General features: G+C 46.1%; 1 protein-coding gene across 2 annotated transcripts in view; it reads right to left on the reverse strand.

The window, feature by feature from the left end:
* Positions 1-18177, reverse strand: part of LOC141139105 (zinc finger protein 324B-like) — a 43737-nt gene that overhangs the window by 11480 nt on the left and 14080 nt on the right. Inside the window, exons 5-6 of one of the 2 annotated variants that reach the window (XM_073624924.1) lie at positions 15933-16031; positions 899-2021 (exon numbers count right to left, since the gene is read on the reverse strand). In XM_073624924.1, the coding sequence (XP_073481025.1) occupies positions 1465-2021; positions 15933-16031 (656 nt within the window). In that variant the 3' untranslated portion in view covers positions 899-1464. Of the gene's footprint in view, positions 1-898; positions 2022-15932; positions 16032-18177 lie in introns of those variants that run through there. The other variant, XM_073624923.1, reaches the window with a different exon arrangement.

The following is an 18177-nucleotide window of genomic DNA, read 5'->3' on the forward strand; positions in this document are numbered from 1 at the left end:
CATTTCACAGGCATTAACAGGCACAACAGCCACCCGAGGGCTATTTCTGAAGTGACATTTATAATTGGCACACCACAAATAGCGGTCCATACTCCCTTCTGGGTTTTTTTTTTTAATTAAAAGGGGGGCCAAGGTGAGTTAACCACTTGACCTTTTCCGCCTTCATGACCAGGCCATTTTATTTGCTGTTGTCACACTAACAGAGCTTTTTTTTGTGTGTGGTATTTGATAGCCGCTGTTTTTTTTTATTATTATATAAAAGTAAAAAGAATATTTTCTCATTTCTTTTCAAATAATAAAAAAAAAAAAAGAATATTCTTCATCAACTTTGACTGGGGGAGCGTTCGTTCACACAGGACACGGCATTGAAATCATGCAACTTCATTTGAAATGGCACGATTTCAAAGCCGCATTTTGGGTGCGACTTGAAAGACATCTGTGCGGCTTCATGTCTATTGAAGTTGCACCCAAAGTGGCCAGAACTACTTTTTGCAAATCAGTGCAGCGCCGGCGATAGGCTGCGACTTGTCATGTGATTTGACCTGTCAAATTGCATGACAAAATCGCTCCAATGTGAACGAGGACGGAAGCGCTCTGCCCCGCCTTCAGGTCCTTGCAAAGCCCTTCGGCACACCTCTCCATGTGCCTGTGGTTTCCTGTGCATGCACAAAGACACCAAAGTTTCATGCAAAAAAAAATCAAATTGTATTGAATCAGCTGCTATTATTTCTAATGAAAGAATTTGTATTTAATAAAAATATGAATACATATGATATTTGTGGTCTTAAAAGTGCCATAGGAAATGTTCTTTTGGTGTGTAACTGGATGATGCTGTCTGACATTAAAAACACTAAAGGATGGAAGACATCTAATGGTATTTAGAAAGGACTTTTTAGAGTGACAGTGCCGGATTAGAGGTAAGAATTGCAGAAAAAGATTTTCAAATAATGGGCTACTTTTTATTATTTATTAATTTTAGCTAAAATATCTGCTTTAGGATAAATTTATAACTATATGTTCATGGAAACATGAAGCCAAGACCTGACTGTTTCACATGTGCACAGTCTCTTGCAATGTTTCCCTTTCAATACATATCAGTAAATCAAGGTAAGAAACCACAAAACCCAGTACAAATAACATAACTCAGATCAGTGTTTTGAACAACTCTAACAAATCTTTAACAACCATCGTCATTAACCATGACCAGCCTATGAAATTCTGACCAATAAGGTGATATTTTGTGACGTAGCTGGATACCAAGGTAATGCAGTTCTTCAAGGCCATACCAAGTCCACAGACAGAAGTCCAAATCTGCAGAACCTTCCAATGGCGATGTATAATTGCACTGCATTACTTTCTGGCAGTGACAGCATAAAGAGAAGACTCCAAACTAGGAAGATAAATAAATCCAAAAATAAGTAAATGAGTCCTTCGTCTGCAAGGTCTCCAGAACGGGGCTTGTCGCTATCTGTCTGTCGCAGTGAAGCTGGCCAGCCACTCATCCATCCGATTAACCCCAAACTCCATCATGGAGGACGACAAAGAGCTCCGATGGATGTTGTGTGTTTTTTTGAAGCTCTCCAACCAGCCCTTGGAAGCTTTGAAGTCCTGGATGCCCATGTCCCGAGCAACCTGCAGTGCTTTCTCCCGGATGATCCGGCCGGAGAGCGTGATGTCGGTGCCACGGATGGACAGCAACCAGTCCCACACCGCTGAATTAACCTGATCGTTTGCAGTCCTCCTCTGCCTTCTGATGCGATCTCCACTCACGTTGTTCTGCAGAGCGTCTAGTAGTTCCTCTCGACGCTTTATAATCTGAACGATCTGAGCACGACTGACTCCGAACTGGGTAGCCAGGGATCCCACTGACTCCTTGTTTTCAAAGGCACACAGCACCAGGATCTTTTCCCTCAGCTTTAGCCCGTTGCGCTTGTGCACGGCCGGCTTGTCGCGGGAAGGCTTGGGTAGGCTTCCAGCCTTTGTCCAATGTGTCCCTTCAGTTCGGATGTGCTGGCTCAGTGCTGAAAGGGACAGGAAGGAACCAAATTACAGGTCTGTGTGCCGAAGGTGAGCCAAAGCTGTATTCATTCCAAAAGGTGGAGACCAGCTAGAACCCAAAAACTCTACATCACCACCAAATGTCACCCTGACCGATGGTCATCAATTCCAGGCACAAGATTCATCATCTCTTCTATGTCAATAGCCGTTAAATAGTTTATTCTTTTTAATTACGGTTTGATAGCGGACTACTCACACCCAAAAACCTCAGAAGCACTGACAATTATACAGAATAATGTTCCTTGAATGCGATGATGGAATTCCCAATCAAGTGTTCTCGCTTGGTGTGTGAAGTTTTCCTTAAAGCGAAACTTTACCCATAGCAACTTGTTAAAAAAAAAATTAAAAAATGTTCTTTTAGCAAGGAACATACATTCCACATTAATAATTATGCTACCGGTCACTATCCTGGTTCATAAAACGCTTCCCTTTACGCTGTTGGATCTCCGTCTAGACCCAGATGGTCAATATGTGATAATGCATGCCTTATGTGACCAAATTGATATGGTAATTGCGGGTCTTTATATACGGCCGCCTGCAAATATGGCGGTCTTGCATCAAATTCTAGGCATTGTGGCCAGATTCCCTACCACCATCATCCTTGCAAGAGACTTTAATATGACCCCTGAACCCAGCGTGGACAAACTGAGTCCTGGCTTGGCGACCAGCTCGGGTCTGTCTCGATGGGCGGAGATATGTGGCCTGCGTGACACATGGCGATGGTAACATCCACGAGCGAGACAATTTACATGTCACTCAGGCCACACTCTCTCGTATAGACTTGATATATGTCAGTGACCCCTTATTACCTAGGGTGGCTACAGTCTCTATCCTCTCACGTGGCATCTCAGATCATGCCCCGGTCCTGGTAGGCCTCACCACTGACTTGGCGGCTGGCTCAAAGCTCTGGAGGCTTTCCAGATACTGGATCACAGATGAGAAAGTGGAGCCACTGATGCTGTCTGAGGTTGGGGACTATTCAAAACACAATGACCAATCAGCACCTCCAGCCATGGTCTGGGACACATTTAAAGCCTATGCCAGGGGTAGATACCAGTTTAACATTGCTAAGGTCGGGAAAGAGGAGAGACTCGTGCTCTCCGGTGCTGAATTGAGGGCAGTGAGACTTGAAGAACAATATACGAACTCCCCAGACCAGGGCACTCACACAGAAATGCTCACAGCGTACAGAGAACTGGCCCTGATTCGCGCCACTTCCGGTCGGCGCTTTTTACTGGCCCAGACCCAACGCATCTTCGAGCAGGGTGAACGTCCGGGCCGGCTGTTGACTTGGCTGGCGGCTGAGAGGGCTGGGAGCCCTTGTATTGCAAATATAAGAGCTGATAACGGTACCCTACTCTCTGAGCCGGCACACATTAACACTAGATTTGAACAATATTATACACACTTATACACCTCTAGAGCTACTTACCTCCCAGATGACTTGACCCAGTTTCTTGACAGAGTGGACTTCCCAACCCTAACTGCTGAAGCCGTGCAGACCCTCGAAGGTCCTATCACTCTGAAGGAGGTCCAGGGGGCTATCAAGTCTTTGCAGACGGGCAAAACCCGGGACCTGATGGACTTCCCTTGGAATTCTACAAAACTAATATAGAAGTTATAGGCCCTCATTACCTCTCCATAATCACTAAAGCATTAGAACTTCAGTCCCTCCTGCCGTCTATGTCAAAAGCAGTAATTGTTGTTATACCCAAGCCTGGAAAGGACCCAGAGTTATGCGCATCCTATCGGCCTATATCTCTGCTTAATGTAGATGCTAAAATTCTAACTAAGGTGCTGGCAAATAGATTAAATAAGGTTATACTGTCCATAATACATGGAGACCAAACAGGGTTTATGCCAGGTAAAAGTACAGACATCAATATACGTCGCCTCCACACTAATATAGCACTATCTAGAGACAAAAATAATGGGGGAGCGGTGGCCTCTCTTGACGCAGAAAAGGCCTTTGATTCTGTAGAATGGGACTTCCTCTGCTAGGTACTGGCTAGATTTGGATTTGGCCCTAAATTCATGTCCTGGATTCAGCTACTATATAGATCTCCGGTTGCTCAGGTGCGTACTGGTGGTATCCTCTCTCCCCCATTTCAGCTTTGTAGAGGCACGAGGCAGGGCTGCCCTCTGTCCCCAGGGCTTTTTGCCCTTGCCATAGAACCCATGGCTTTCCTGATCCGCTCATCAGACGTGGTGGGGGGACTGCAGGTTGGGCCACTGGTGGAGAGGATATCGATGTACGCAGACGACACCCTTCTGTATCTAGGGAATGAATCACACTCCCTTGTGGCGGCATTGGAGATTATCGACAACTATGGCCACTTCTCTGGGGTTAAAATTAATTGGGGTAAATCCAATCTATTCCCACTCTGTCCCTCCCCCTTCTAGCCTGACTGCACTACGAAGGGTCTCTCAGTTTAAATACCTCGGCATTGAGGTCACTAACGAACTCTATAGATACCTAACAGACAACCTATATCCGGTCATGCAGAATTTAACAGAGAAATGTCAATCTTGGAAGACCCTTCCCCTGACACCAATAGGATGGGTGAACCTGCTGAAAATGGCTTTTCTTCCCAAATTCTTATATATATTTAGGAACACCCCCGTTCCATCCCCGCAGCCTTTTTCCATAAATTAGATGGGATAGTCAACTCTTTTATCTGGGGAGGAAGGGTCCCACGAACAGCCAAAACTAAACTGCAACTCCCACTGTCCTCGGGCAGCCTCCCACTGCCCTGCTTCCAGAAATATTATTGGGCGGCGGTACTGGTTACTGTCCGCTGGTGGTTTGTTCAATCCAGATCTAACCCTGCGACCAATCTTGAGGCGGCGGTGATGGGCTCCTATTCTGCTCTTACCAACATAGTATACAGGGGTGCGAAGGCCTGCCCACCAGCAGTGACCCCGATGCGAACCACGGTTCAGGTCTGGGAGAAGGTGGCTACTGCGGTTCAGGCTCACAACACTATCTCACCCCACACCCCACTATGGGGAAACCCCAAACTTCCACACTTTAGATCCATTCCTGATCCCAGTCTCTGGGCACGATACGGAGTGGTAAAGCTACAAACAGATTATGCCCAATGGGGTGCTACTCCCCTTCCCGGAACTAAAGGAAACGTTTCAGCTTCCCTCGTGGATGTTGTTCCGCTATCTGCAGCTGAAACATGTCTTCCAGGCACAATTCCCCGCTACAGTCTCCGTGAAGCCACACGTTGTGGAAAGCTTTCTCACTTCCAGGGGAGTAGATAGAATCCTGTCATCTATATACTTACATCTTACATGTGGGGACCCTGAGGGGCCATCTCCTCTATTTTCCAAATGGAAGATAGATATCCCCTCCCTGTCTGAGGAAGACTGGGACCTAGCCTTGCAACAATACATCGCAACAGTGATTTCAGCCAAGGACCGCTTTATACAACTCAAGTTCATACATAGAGCTTACTATACTCCCCAGAGGTTAGCCAGCATATAGTCTACACATACTGAAGTGTGCCCTAAATATCAGCAGGCAGTTAGGACATATTATTATGTTATTTGGGAATGCCCGCTCATCCAGGGTTATTGGACATGAGTTGCCTCAGAGATCAACGCTGCTACCGGTCTCTCCATACCAATAGATCCTAAGATACTTCTCTTAGGTATAACAGAGTCCGTGACACACTCGACGCATACCAGACCAATGCTATTTTACCTATGCTTCTATGCCAGGAAGGTACTCCTAGAAAACTAGAAAATGCCATCTCCTCCTACGACAGCTCAGTGGTTTACATTGGTAGACTCGGTCTTGCCCCTATACAAGCTTACGTACATGGGTCGAAAATGCCCCCAAAAGTTTGGTAAGATATGGGACTCATGGGTGAGGGCCAGGTCACTCAGTTTTGACACTTAAGCCAACACTAGAGAGACAGACGACGATACAACCTGGGAATAAAATTGAACTTCATATCTTGCCCACTTACACAGACCACACTGCCTGAGATTGTCTACTACAGACCAATGCCAGACACAGTTACCCCTCGGAGGCGAAAACAGCAACGTGTTTCTCCTCTCATTTAGACCCCTCTCCTCCCTTCCCTTCTCCCCTCCCTTCCGGACCTTTTCTAAATACCCCTGACCAGACCTACACCCCTAAGGTTTATGGACCCCTCTACTGATGCAAGATAACCCAGAGAAGGACTTGACACTCATGACCCCTATGAAGTCTCCTTACTTCCCCCTCCTGGAAGGAGTCTCCCCAGCAGAATACACCATCTAACTTGGAATCAGAATCTGATCCACATATATGTTGTACTACTGCCCTATATATTTAAGCCATCTTAGTATTTGTATAAGATTGTATTTTATTCGTGCCTTATTTGCCTCATTATTGTACACCTAAGCTGTTCTCCTGTCCTTTATTTTTACAAATAAAAACTTTTCTGTTAAAAAAAATAAATAATTATGCTACCAAACTTATTGTGTGCTCTAAATTGCCTCCAACATTGCTTCTGTCTCTTCTTGCCAGAGACTGCCATTTTGCTGAAGCCCAGAGTCCCTGAGCAGCAGTAAATCAGGCGGTCAACAGATTGGCCTCTACAAATGCAGCACAGTGCCTAAAAATAGAGAGCAACTGAGCATGTGAAGTGCAAAAGGTGCCAGTCTGAAGTGATATAAGCAAAATTTAATTTTCTGACTACAGTTCCACTTTTTGCGATTCGGCACTGGGTCGTTTTAACTGACAATTGCGCAATCGTGCGACGTGGCTCACAAAGAAAATTGACGTCCTTTTTTTCCCACAAATAGAGCTTTCTTTTGGTGGTATTTGATCACCTCTGAGGTTTTTATTTTTTGCGCTATAAACAAAAATAGAGCGACAATTTTGAAAAAAAAAAAATAATTTTTACTTTTTGCTATAATAAATATCCCCAAAAAATGTATAAAAAAAATTTTTTTTTTCCTCAGTTTAGGCCGATATGTATTCTACTACATATTTTTAGTAACAAAAAAAAAAAATTGCATAAGCGTTTGATTGGTTTGCGCAAAAGTTATAGCCTCTACAAAATAGGGGGTAGTTTTATTAATTTTTTTACTAGTTATGGTGGCGATCTGCAATTTTTATCGTGACTGATCTGAGATTTTTATCGTGACTGCGACATTATGGCGGACACATCGGTCACTTTTGACGCTAGTTTGGGACCATTCACGTTTATACAGTGATCAGTGCTATAAAAATTCACCGATTACTGTATAAATGTGACTGGCAGTGAAGGGGTTAACCACTAGGGGGCTAGGAAGCGGTTAAGTGCATCCTAGGGAGTGATTCTAACTGTTTGGGGGTGGGGCTTGCTGTGACTTGACAGTGATCACTAGTGTTGTCCCGATACCGATACTAGTATCGGTACCGATACCAAGCATTTGCCCAAGTACTTGTACTTGGGCAAATGCTTCCGATACTTCACCCGATACATGTACAGTCAGCAGTGATCGTTGAGTGGGGGAGTTACAAGCTTCTCGCCCCCCTTTCAGCTGCTTTAGTGAAATCTATACAGCGGTGATCTGTGCTTGTAACTCCCCCACACAAGATCACCACTGACTGTCATTGCATCCTCCTCCAGTCCCCCTCCATGCCCCCTCCGTTCTGCTGTCCCACTCCTTTCTTCCTCCATGTCCCCCTCCGTTCTGCTGCTGTCCCCCTTCTTTCTTCCTCCGTGTCCCCCTTCGTTCTGCTGCTGTCCCCCCCCCCTTTCTTCCTCCGTGTCCCCCTCTGTTCTGCTGCTGTCCCCCTCCGTTCTGCTGCTGTCCCCCTTTCTTCCTCCGTATCCCCCTCCGTTCTGCTGCTGCCCCCCTCCTTTCTTCCTCCGTGTCCCCCTCCGTTCTGCTGCTATCCCCCTCCTTTCTTCCTCCGTGTCCCCCTCTGTTCCGCTGCTGTCCCCCTCCTTTCTTCCTCCGTGTCCCCCTCCGTTCTGCTGTCCCCCTTCTTTCTTCCTCCGTGTACCCCTCCGTTCTGCTGTCCCCCTCCGTGTCCCCCTCCTTTCTTCCTCCGTGTCCCCCTCCGTTCTGCCTCCATGTCCCCCTCCGTTCTGCTGTGCCCCTCCTTTCTTCCTCCGTGTCCCCTCCTTTCTTCCTCCGTGTCCCCCTCCGTTCTGCTGTCCCCCTCCTTTCTTCCTCCGTGTCCCCCTCCATTCTGCAGTCCCCCTCCGTTCTGCTGTCCCCCTCCTTTTTTCCTCCGTGTCTCCCCGCCGTTCTGCTGTCCCCCTCCTTTCTTCCTCCGTGTCCCCCTCCGTTCTGCTGCTGTCCCCCTTTCTTCCTCCGTGTCCCCCTCCGTTCTGCTGCTATCCCCCTCCTTTCTTCCTCCGTGTCCCCCTCTGTTCCGCTGCTGTCCCCCTCCTTTCTTCCTCCGTGTCCCCCTCCGTTCTGCTGTCCCCCTTCTTTCTTCCTCCGTGTACCCCTCCGTTCTGCTGTCCCCCTCCGTGTCCCCCTCCTTTCTTCCTCCGTGTCCCCCTCCGTTCTGCCTCCATGTCCCCCTCCGTTCTGCTGTGCCCCTCCTTTCTTCCTCCGTGTCCCCTCCTTTCTTCCTCCGTGTCCCCCTCCGTTCTGCTGTCCCCCTCCTTTCTTCCTCCGTGTCCCCCTCCATTCTGCAGTCCCCCTCCGTTCTGCTGTCCCCCTCCTTTCTTCCTCCGTGTCTCCCCGCCGTTCTGCTGTCCCCCTCCTTTCTTCCTCCGTGTCCCCCTCCATTCTGCTGTCCTCCTCCTTTCTTCCTCCGTGTCCCCCGCCATTCTGCTGTCCCCCTCCTTTCTTCCTCCGTGTCCCCCGCCGTTCTGCTGTCCCCCTCCTTTCTTCCTCCGTGTCCCCCTCCGCTCTGCTGTCCCCCTCCTTTCTTCCTCCGTGTCCCCCGCCGTTCTGCTGTCCCCCTCCTTTCTTCCTCCGTGTCCTCCTCCGTTCTACTGTCCCCCTCCTTTCTTCCTCCGTGTCCCCCGCCGTTCTGCTGTCCCCCTCCTTTCTTCCTCCGTGTCCCCCGCCGTTCTGCTGTCCCCCTCCTTTCTTCCTCCGTGTCCCCCGCCGTTCTGCTGTCCCCCTCCTTTCTTCCTCCGTATCCCCCTCCGTTCTGCTGTCCCCCTCCTTTCTTCCTCCGTATCCCCCTCCGTTCTGCTGCTGGCCCCCTCCTTTCCTCCTCCGTGTCCCCCCACCATTCCGCTGCTGTCCCCGTCCGTTCTGCTGCTGTCCCCCTCCACTTCCTTTGATGTATGAACAGAGTCAGTGATCACTGACTCTGTCCATTCACATAACTGAAAAGTTGTAATCTACTGTGATTACAATTTTTCAGTTTATGAATGGAGAGGAGCCGCTGTCTTCTCTCCATTCATTTTCAGTGCAGCTGAGGCTGCAGAGAAAGGAACTGGGGAATCTCTCGGTCTCTTTCCCTGTCTCAAGGGGGAGATTTCAGGGGTCTATTAAGACCCCTGATATCTCACAAAGCCCCCCAACAGGGCTGATAAAAAAAAAAAAAAGTATTGCAATAAATAATTTAAAAAAATGTAAAAAAATAATAAAAATTAAAAAAAAAAAAAAAAAAAAACACACAGACACCATCCACCCCCTCCCTCCCTAAAAAAAAATTAAAAAAAAGAAAGCATTGTAAAAAAAAAAAAAAAAAATTGTAAATAAATCCCCCCAAAAAAACACTGTCACGTGACATTAAAAAAAAGTTTTGGTAATCGGTATCGGTGAGTACTTGAAAAAAAGTTTCGGTACTTGTACTCGGTCTTAAAAAAGTGGTATCGGGACAACCCTAGTGATCACTGCTCCCGATGAGAGGGAGTAGACGATCAGTGTCCTGTCACTAGGCAGAACAGGGAGATGCCTTGTTTACAAAGGCATCCCCCTGTTCTGCCATTCTGTGACCCGATCGCGGGACACCGGCAATCATTGAGTCCGCGGGTCTCACGGGCACGGAGATCACAACAGGTGCGCTCGCTAGACGGCAGATCCAAAGCAACGTATATATACGTTGCTTTGCCTGCCTGTGCCATTCTGCCAAAGTATAAGTGCGTGAGGCAGTCGGCAAGCGGTTAAGCAGCTCTCCGGAGAACAGAGGCCATGGCTCAGCTCTCATCTCAATATGGAGAAAGTACCAGACCAGCTGTGTTTTTGAGTATATATATTTTTTTTTTTTTATTGAAGGGTTAGTTCCCATTTACCAAAAAATTGCCTATGCAGGTAAGGGGTGTCTGAAGTTAAAGAGGAGCTCCAGACACTTATCTGCCCCTGGATACAGCACTATCCTCATCCAAGATGATTATTCAAATCGACTTTTGGTCCAGGCACCACTATTTTGACGACGGGAAACCAGCAGTGAAGCCTTTTGAGACTTCACAGTCGGTTTCCCACTGTGCATGCTTGAGCCACGCATTTGCGAATGGTCCTGCAGTGTTTTGGGACCTGTGATGCGTCACAGAAGGCTGCGGAGAAAAGGGGGGGTGAACTTCTGCTCGGATTGCCTCGGCGATCCGACCAGGGGTGGGAAAGAGGGTACCTGTCAAGATCAGGTAACCGCTCCCCCACTCCCCAAAAAAGTGCCAAATGTAAAGGAGTAGGGGGAAGGAGGAGGAAGAGTGGAACTTTTGGGTGAAGTTCTGCTTATTAAAAAACAATTGTGAAATTTTGAATAAAATAGAAAATTGCTATTGCTCCACATGTAGGCCTTTTACAGTGCATCTGGAAAGTATTCACAGCTCTTCACTTTTTCCACATTTTGTTATGTTACGGCCTTATTCCAAAATGGATTAAATTCCCTTTTTCATTGCATTCATCTTTCCCTTAATCCTGACTAGTCCCCCAGTTCCTGCCGCTGAAATATATCCCCACAGCATGATGCTGCCATCACCATGCTTCACTGTAGTATGGTATTGACCAGGTGATGAACAGTGCCTGGTTTCCTCCAGACATGACGCTTGTCATTCAGGCCAAAGAGTTCAATCCTTGTTTCTTTAGACAAGAGAATTTTGTTTCTCATGGTCTGAGAGTCCTTCAGGTGCCTTTTGGCAAACTCCAGGCGGAGCGCTGTCATGTGCCTTTTACTGAGGAGTGGCTTCAGTCTGGCCACTCTACCATACAGGCCTGATTAGTGGAGCGCTGTAGAGATGGTTGTTCTTCTGGAAGGTTCTCCTCTCTCCACAGGAGAAACACTGGAGCTCTGTCAGAGTGACCATCTGGCTCCTGGTCAACACCCTGACGAAGATCCTTCTCCCCCAATTGCTCAGTTTGGCCAGGCGGCCCGCTCTAGGAAGAGTCCTGGTGGTTCCAAATGTCTTCCATTTACCGATGATGGAGGCCGCAATGGGACCTTCAAAGCTGCAGAAATGTTTCTGTACCTTTCCCTAGATCTGTGCCTCAATACAATCCGGTCTCGGAGGTCTACAGACAAGTCCTTGGACTTCATGGATTGGTTTGTGTTCTGTAATGGCCCATACACACGATCCGAAAATCGGACGACAGATCGTCCGATTTTTTTCGCTTAATAGTCGCAAGTAGAAATTGAATAGGTTACTAAAGTCACGAAAATTTTCGTACGACAGAAAAAAAAAAAAAAAAAATCGGAAGTGATGTCATGTGTTGTAATGTATGTGTATTGCATTTTCGGGCCACAACTGTACTGACTAAACGAAAATCGTACGATCTGGTAACGTACGAGGAAATATTTTGTGCTTGTCCGATCGAATAATAATCGGATGAATTGTCGTGATCGGCTCTCGAAAGCCCTGTACTAACGATTCGAATATCGTACGATTCTTCCTCGGACGACAGTTTTCGTACAATATTTGGATCGTGTGTACGGGCCATAATGCACTGTTAACTGTGGGACCTTATATAAACAGGTGTGTGCCTTTCCAAATCATGTCCAATCAACTGAATTTACCACAGGTGGATGCCAATCAAGTTGTAGAAACATCTCAAGGATGATCAGTGGAAACAGGATGCACCTGTGATGAATTTTGAGTGTTGTGGCAAAGGCTGTGAATACCTATGTACATATGAATTTTTCGTTTTTTATTTTTAATACATTTACAAAGATTTCAAACTTCTTTCACCTGGTCATTATGGGGTATTGTTTGTAGAATTTTGAGGAAAATAATGAATTTAATCCATTTTGGAATAAGGCTGTAACATGACAAAATGTGGAAAAAGTGAAGCGCTGTTAATACTTTCCGGATGCACTGTATCTACTTCCCAAAGCCTTACCAGGAAAACTCCCATATATGGTGTTCTCCCATCCTGCCTTGCTGCTAGAACATTGCTAAGATGCTCCCATCCATGCTTTGATGAAGGCTTCTTAGCCGAAACGCGTCAACGTAGCCTGTACTCGTGTACCCTGTACTCGTGTACCCATGTAACCCAATAAAGGACTTTTATTCAAGAGCATCCGAGTCGCCAGCCCTTTTCTGATTCAAGTACTGCATTTTGGGGCCTGAACGTCCTGGCTAGAGCACCGGCCCACAGTTCATAGATCATCATATTGGCAGTGGAACTGGGGTATCATTTTGCTTCTAAAGTATCAAAGAGTCGTAACTCCAACCCAAAATGCCCTTTTTACCAACCTAAAGCCACAGTCACCTGGCATTCCAGTCCTAAGCCTCCTTCCTATTTCCTGTCCAGTGCTGCAGTCCCTTTCAGGATTCAGAAGTGAAGGCTGCAGCTTTGACATCAACACATAAGGACTGTCAAGGGCCAACTGGCGTTGGTACACATGCAGCGCAGGATTAGCGTCCCACCCACAAAGATGGCATTGGTGGGGACGACCCAACTTAGGCGAGTATACCTTGCTGCACAAGGTAAGAAAAAATGCTTTCAGAGCAAGCCCCCTAAGGGGGTGATCCATCCCTCCACAGAGGTGCAGAAACATGCAAGAAAGCAGCTGCTGACATGCATCCAGTACAAAAAAAAAAAAGAAAGGAAGCAGGCTTCTCATCAATTTATAACCCCACGTTAGTAGCAGAGACCTCTTTTAATTAATACAAGCAGAATTTATTTAAGGTTCTCTTTCTAGCTAAGAGGGACAATGTTTTTGTTGTGTTACACTGCTTAACCACTTCAATACTGGGCACTTTCACCCCTTTCCTACCCAGGCCAATTTTCCAGCTTTCAGTGTGGTCATACAACTTAATTTTTTTGAGACAGATAAAGCTTTCTTTACCACTGGGTTTTATTATTTTTTGCTACGTAAACTAAAAAAGGATTTAAAAAAAAAAAGTTTTTCTTAGCTTGTTATAAAATTTTGCAAATAAGTAATTTTTCTTCTTCGCTGATGTGCGCAGCTGAGGCTGCACTGATAGTCACTGATGAGGCCGCACTGATAAGCGCTAATGAGGCTGCACTGATGATCAGCGCAAACAATGTATTCACTGTGCCCTATCAGATCAGCTCTCCTTTCCTCACACGCTGTCTATGTGAGGAAAGGAGAGCCAATAACTAGCAAGTCTGTATACATGTGACCAGCTGTGATTGGACACATCTGATCACATGGTAAAGGGGCGCTGTGATTTCCCCTTTAGCCTGATGCGTGATCAGCTGTGTCCAAAGCACACAGCGGTCACAGAGCGCACCCGATGTGAGCACAAGGGAGGACATCCTCCCGTAACTGGAGACCCACGCTGTAGCTGTCTTTCGGTGGGAACTGGTAATAGGAAGCATTTGTCATGACTTAATATCAGAATATATACTAGCATTCAGTTAACACTATGCAGTCATAAGATCCTATGACTAAGCCCCTGTAAGTCAGAAGCATGTCAGCGATTGCTGTTTTATGGACTTTGCATTTGAAATAAAGTTACAATTGGAGAGGTTTTTATCAGTGCTGCTATTTTATTACATATGTTGTGTATACAGAGGAGGAGGATTGAGGCTTTGCACCATGGTGGTTCAGTGCGGGGTTGAATGAGGTTTTTGAGCGCTGTATTCCTGGACCTCTCTGCTTACCGTCATCAAGTCCCAAGTCTTCAGCAACGCTTACCCTAAAATTCCAGGTGGTGCAACGCTCCCCCTATGCCCTTCACATGCACAGTACACTAGGGACAGCACAGGCCCCACAGCTCAACCAATCAGCAGTTGGAGGAAAGAGCAGGGGAGTGGCTTGCCATTAGGGCTATCAGCTTCAATGGACGCGAGTAGACTTGCCCATGTAGCCAGATAAGATTGCACGTGCAAAGGTCCCTGTAATGGAAAGGATTCACCCGAAGAAAGGAACCAGAGAGGGAGGAATTTCCGAAAGAGGATTTGAAAGCAGACAAAACATTAAAAGAAGAATGAACAAACAAGGTAAGTGCTAACATCTACATCACTGTTCCTGCTCTTTGTGCAAAGTCATATACACCAATCATCCATAGCATTATGGCCACTGACAGGTAAAGTGAATTACATGGATTATCTTATAATGACACCTGAACTTGGGTGAGATATATTAGGCAGCAAGTGAACATGCTGTCCCTGTAGTTGATTTAGCGGGCAAGCAAAAGGATTTGAGGGACCTTGGCAAGGGCCAAATTATAATGGCTGGACGACTGGGTCAAAGCAACTCCAAAATTGCCATTTTTGTAGGATTTTCCCAGTCTGCAGTGGTCTGGACTGACCAATAGTGGTCCAAGGAATGAAAACCGGCAAACTGGAGACAGGGTCATGGGCAGCCAAGGCCCACTTATAATTGTGGGGAGCAAACTACAGTAATTCAAATTGCTGAAAAAGGTAATGCTAGACAGAAAGATTTCAGAACACACGGTACATCGCAGTCTTTTGTGTATGGGGCTGCATAGCCCTGGACTGGTCAGAGTGCCCATGCTGACCCATATCCACAGCCAAAAGCACCTACAATGGGCACGTAAGCATCAGAACTGGATCACAGAGAAATGGAAGAATGTGGCCCGGTCTGATGAATTCAAGAATGGTCAGAAGAACAAAGCAACAAGTTTGAGGTTTTGACTAGGCCTCCAAATTCTGCACATCTCAATTCAACCAAGTATCTCTGGGATGTGCTGGAAAAACAAGTCAGATCCATGAAGGCCCAACTCACAACTTACAGGATCTGCTACTGAAGGCTGGGTGCCGGATACCACAGCATAACCTCAGAGGTCTAGTAGAATCCATGCCTTGACGGCTTATGGCAGGTGAGTCATAATGTTATGGCTCATCAGAGTATGTCACCAATAGAAACTCAGATAGTTTAGAGCTGGGGGCCACACTTATCAGTGGTACTTTGATGTAGCAGTGTGGCTCCCACATATATTTGCAAATGTAAGCAACTAAAACTCAAGTAGTTAAATAGATTTTTTTCTCTGGCTTGAAGTATGCATGGTATGCATGTTCAGGTCAAGAGATTCTACAAATAATGAGACCTGAATTCAAGAACGTGAGGCCTTTATTATCTTCTGCTTATATATACTGTATAGCAGGACAATCTACAGATCCATATGATGGACAGCAAGGAGGTATAAAGTTAGAGTTAAGCTAAATTTATTCTCAAGTAAACGATCCAATAATAACAAAAAAACAAAACACTCGCCTGCTATTTAAAGTATACCAGTCTTTACCTAAAACCTGCTGTCCAAAGCCGGCCCCCGAGGTGTCTGCCTTGTCTGAGCCTCTATCTCCAATGTCCAAGCTGTGCCATGTCCAGACCCTCCCTCTAACTTACATCCCCCAATGAAATGCTGCAGCTACAAACAGGTACTGCAGGGGGCGTAACTGAGCTCCTCATTTAGAGGTGGAGGCTGACCTTTGCAGGCAGAGTTCCCATGTTCCTGGGCTCACTGGACACTCTCGGTGCCGGCCTTGGGCAGCTTGGTCCATGGCAGGTCCAGCTCATGTATTATGTTCTCTCTGCTCACCTTCCACATCAGGAAGTGTCCCGTCCTCTTTCCCTGGGAAGGAATGTGCTTCTTCCTGCTTGATCCACAGCGCCAACTCTGGATTAAACACTGCATTGTCTGTATGGGCGAGAACCAGAAGTGAAATAGCATCATGGAAATAAATACGGGAGGGGAGATTTACTAAAACTGGAGCACTCAGAATCTGGTGCAGCTGTGCATGGTAGCCAATCAGCTTCTAACTTCAGCTTGTTCAATTAAGCTTTGAAAATAAAACCTGGAAACTGATTGGTTTCTATTCAACCACTTCAGTACCGGGCACTTTCACCCCCTTCCTGCCCAGGCCAGGTTTCAGCTTTCAGCGCCGTCACACTTTGAATGACAATTGCGCGGTCATGCAACACTGTACCCAAATGACATTTCAATAATTTTTTGACACAGAGCTTTCTTTTGGTGGTAATCAAAACCGCTGAGAATTTTTAAAATTTTTTTGCTAAATAAACGAAAAAAGCAAAAAATTTGTTTGAAAAAAAAAAAAGTTGCTCTTCGTTTCTGTTATACAATTTTGCGAATAAGTACTATGGACACTATTGAGGCTGAACTGGTGGACACTATTGAGGCTGCACTGGTGGACACTAATGAGGCTGCACTGGTGGACACTAATGAGGCTGCACTGGTGGACACTATTGAGGCTGCACTGGTGGACACTATTGAGGCTGCACTGGTGGACACTATTGAGGCTGCACTGGTGGACACTATTGAGGCTGCACTGGTGGACACTATTGAGGCTGCACTGGTGGACACTATTGAGGCTGCACTGGTGGACACTATTGAGGCTGCACTGGTGGACACTAATGAGGCTGCACTGGTGGACACTAATGAGGCTGCACTGGTGGACACTATTGAGGCTGCACTGATGGACACTAATGAGGCTGCACTGGTGGACACTATTGAGGCTGCACTGGTGGACACTATTGAGGCTGCACTGGTGGACACTATTGAGGCTGCACTGGTGGACACTATTGAGGCTGCACTGGTGGACACTATTGAGGCTGCACTGGTGGACACTATTGAGGCTGCACTGGTGGACACTATTGAGGCTGCACTGGTGGACACTATTGAGGCTGCACTGGTGGACACTATTGAGGCTGCACTGGTGGACACTATTGAGGCTGCACTGGTGGACACTATTGAGGCTGCACTGGTGGACACTAATGAGGCTGCACTGGTGGACACTAATGAGGCAGTACTGATGATCAGTGTAAACAATGTGCTCACTGTGCCCTGTCAGATCGGCTCACCTTTCTGCACACACTGTCTCTGCATGAGGACTGGAGTCGATCCCTGGCAAGTCTGTTTACACGTGGCTAGCTGTGATTGGACACAGCTGATCACATGGTAAAAGGGCCACTGTGATTGGCCCTTTACCCTCATCTGTGTCCAAAGCACACAGCAGTCACAGGGGGCGCACGTGGGAGGATGTATACAGACGTCCTACCAGAACTAGAGGCCCACGTTGTAGCTGTCTTTTGGCTGTAGCGTGGGCAGAAAAAGGTTAAAAATACATATAGTGGAATACTATTAAATCTGCTTGTAGTTCAACTTCAAAAATATATATTTTTCTATAAAATATTTATATTGACATTTCTATAAAATTATATAGATATGATGATATCGAATGATATAAAATGATACTGAAATGATAAGGATAAAAAGATATTGACATTATATATTTATATTAAATATTTTCTATGAAATAATACATATTGTGGTAGATTATTAGATCTGCTTGGATTTCAGCTTAAAAAAAATATTTTTTCTATGAATTGATATTTTTTACCCCTTACCTTATTGGCTGAAAAAAAAAAAAACAACCTAAGCAGCACCAGCTATGGACTGGCTTAGGATCCTGTGGATTGTTTAGTATTTTTTGGGGAGGACACCTTAAGGGATTGTTCACATTTTGCTTTGGTCTTTAAAGAACAATCTGCATTTGGATCACACTACAGACCGTGTTTGACAGGCATTGGGGAGATGTACTCGTTTTTTTTTTCCCCCACATATACCTTTTTACCATTTTTAAATGCACATAAATGTGGTCAGCATATTGTAAATGCAGCTGTGTTAGCGGTTTTCCTGGGTTCCCTTTTAACTGGTTTCTGATCAGGACAGCAGTGTGTATGTGAATGATGAAGGTTGTACTGCATAATAAGCTCTTGTAGGGGGCAGACTAATGTTCTGCTCAAAGTATAAATACAACCAGTTT

Source organism: Aquarana catesbeiana, linkage group LG04 (genome assembly GCF_042186555.1).
Source record: "Aquarana catesbeiana isolate 2022-GZ linkage group LG04, ASM4218655v1, whole genome shotgun sequence".
Taxonomy (NCBI): domain Eukaryota; kingdom Metazoa; phylum Chordata; class Amphibia; order Anura; family Ranidae; genus Aquarana; species Aquarana catesbeiana.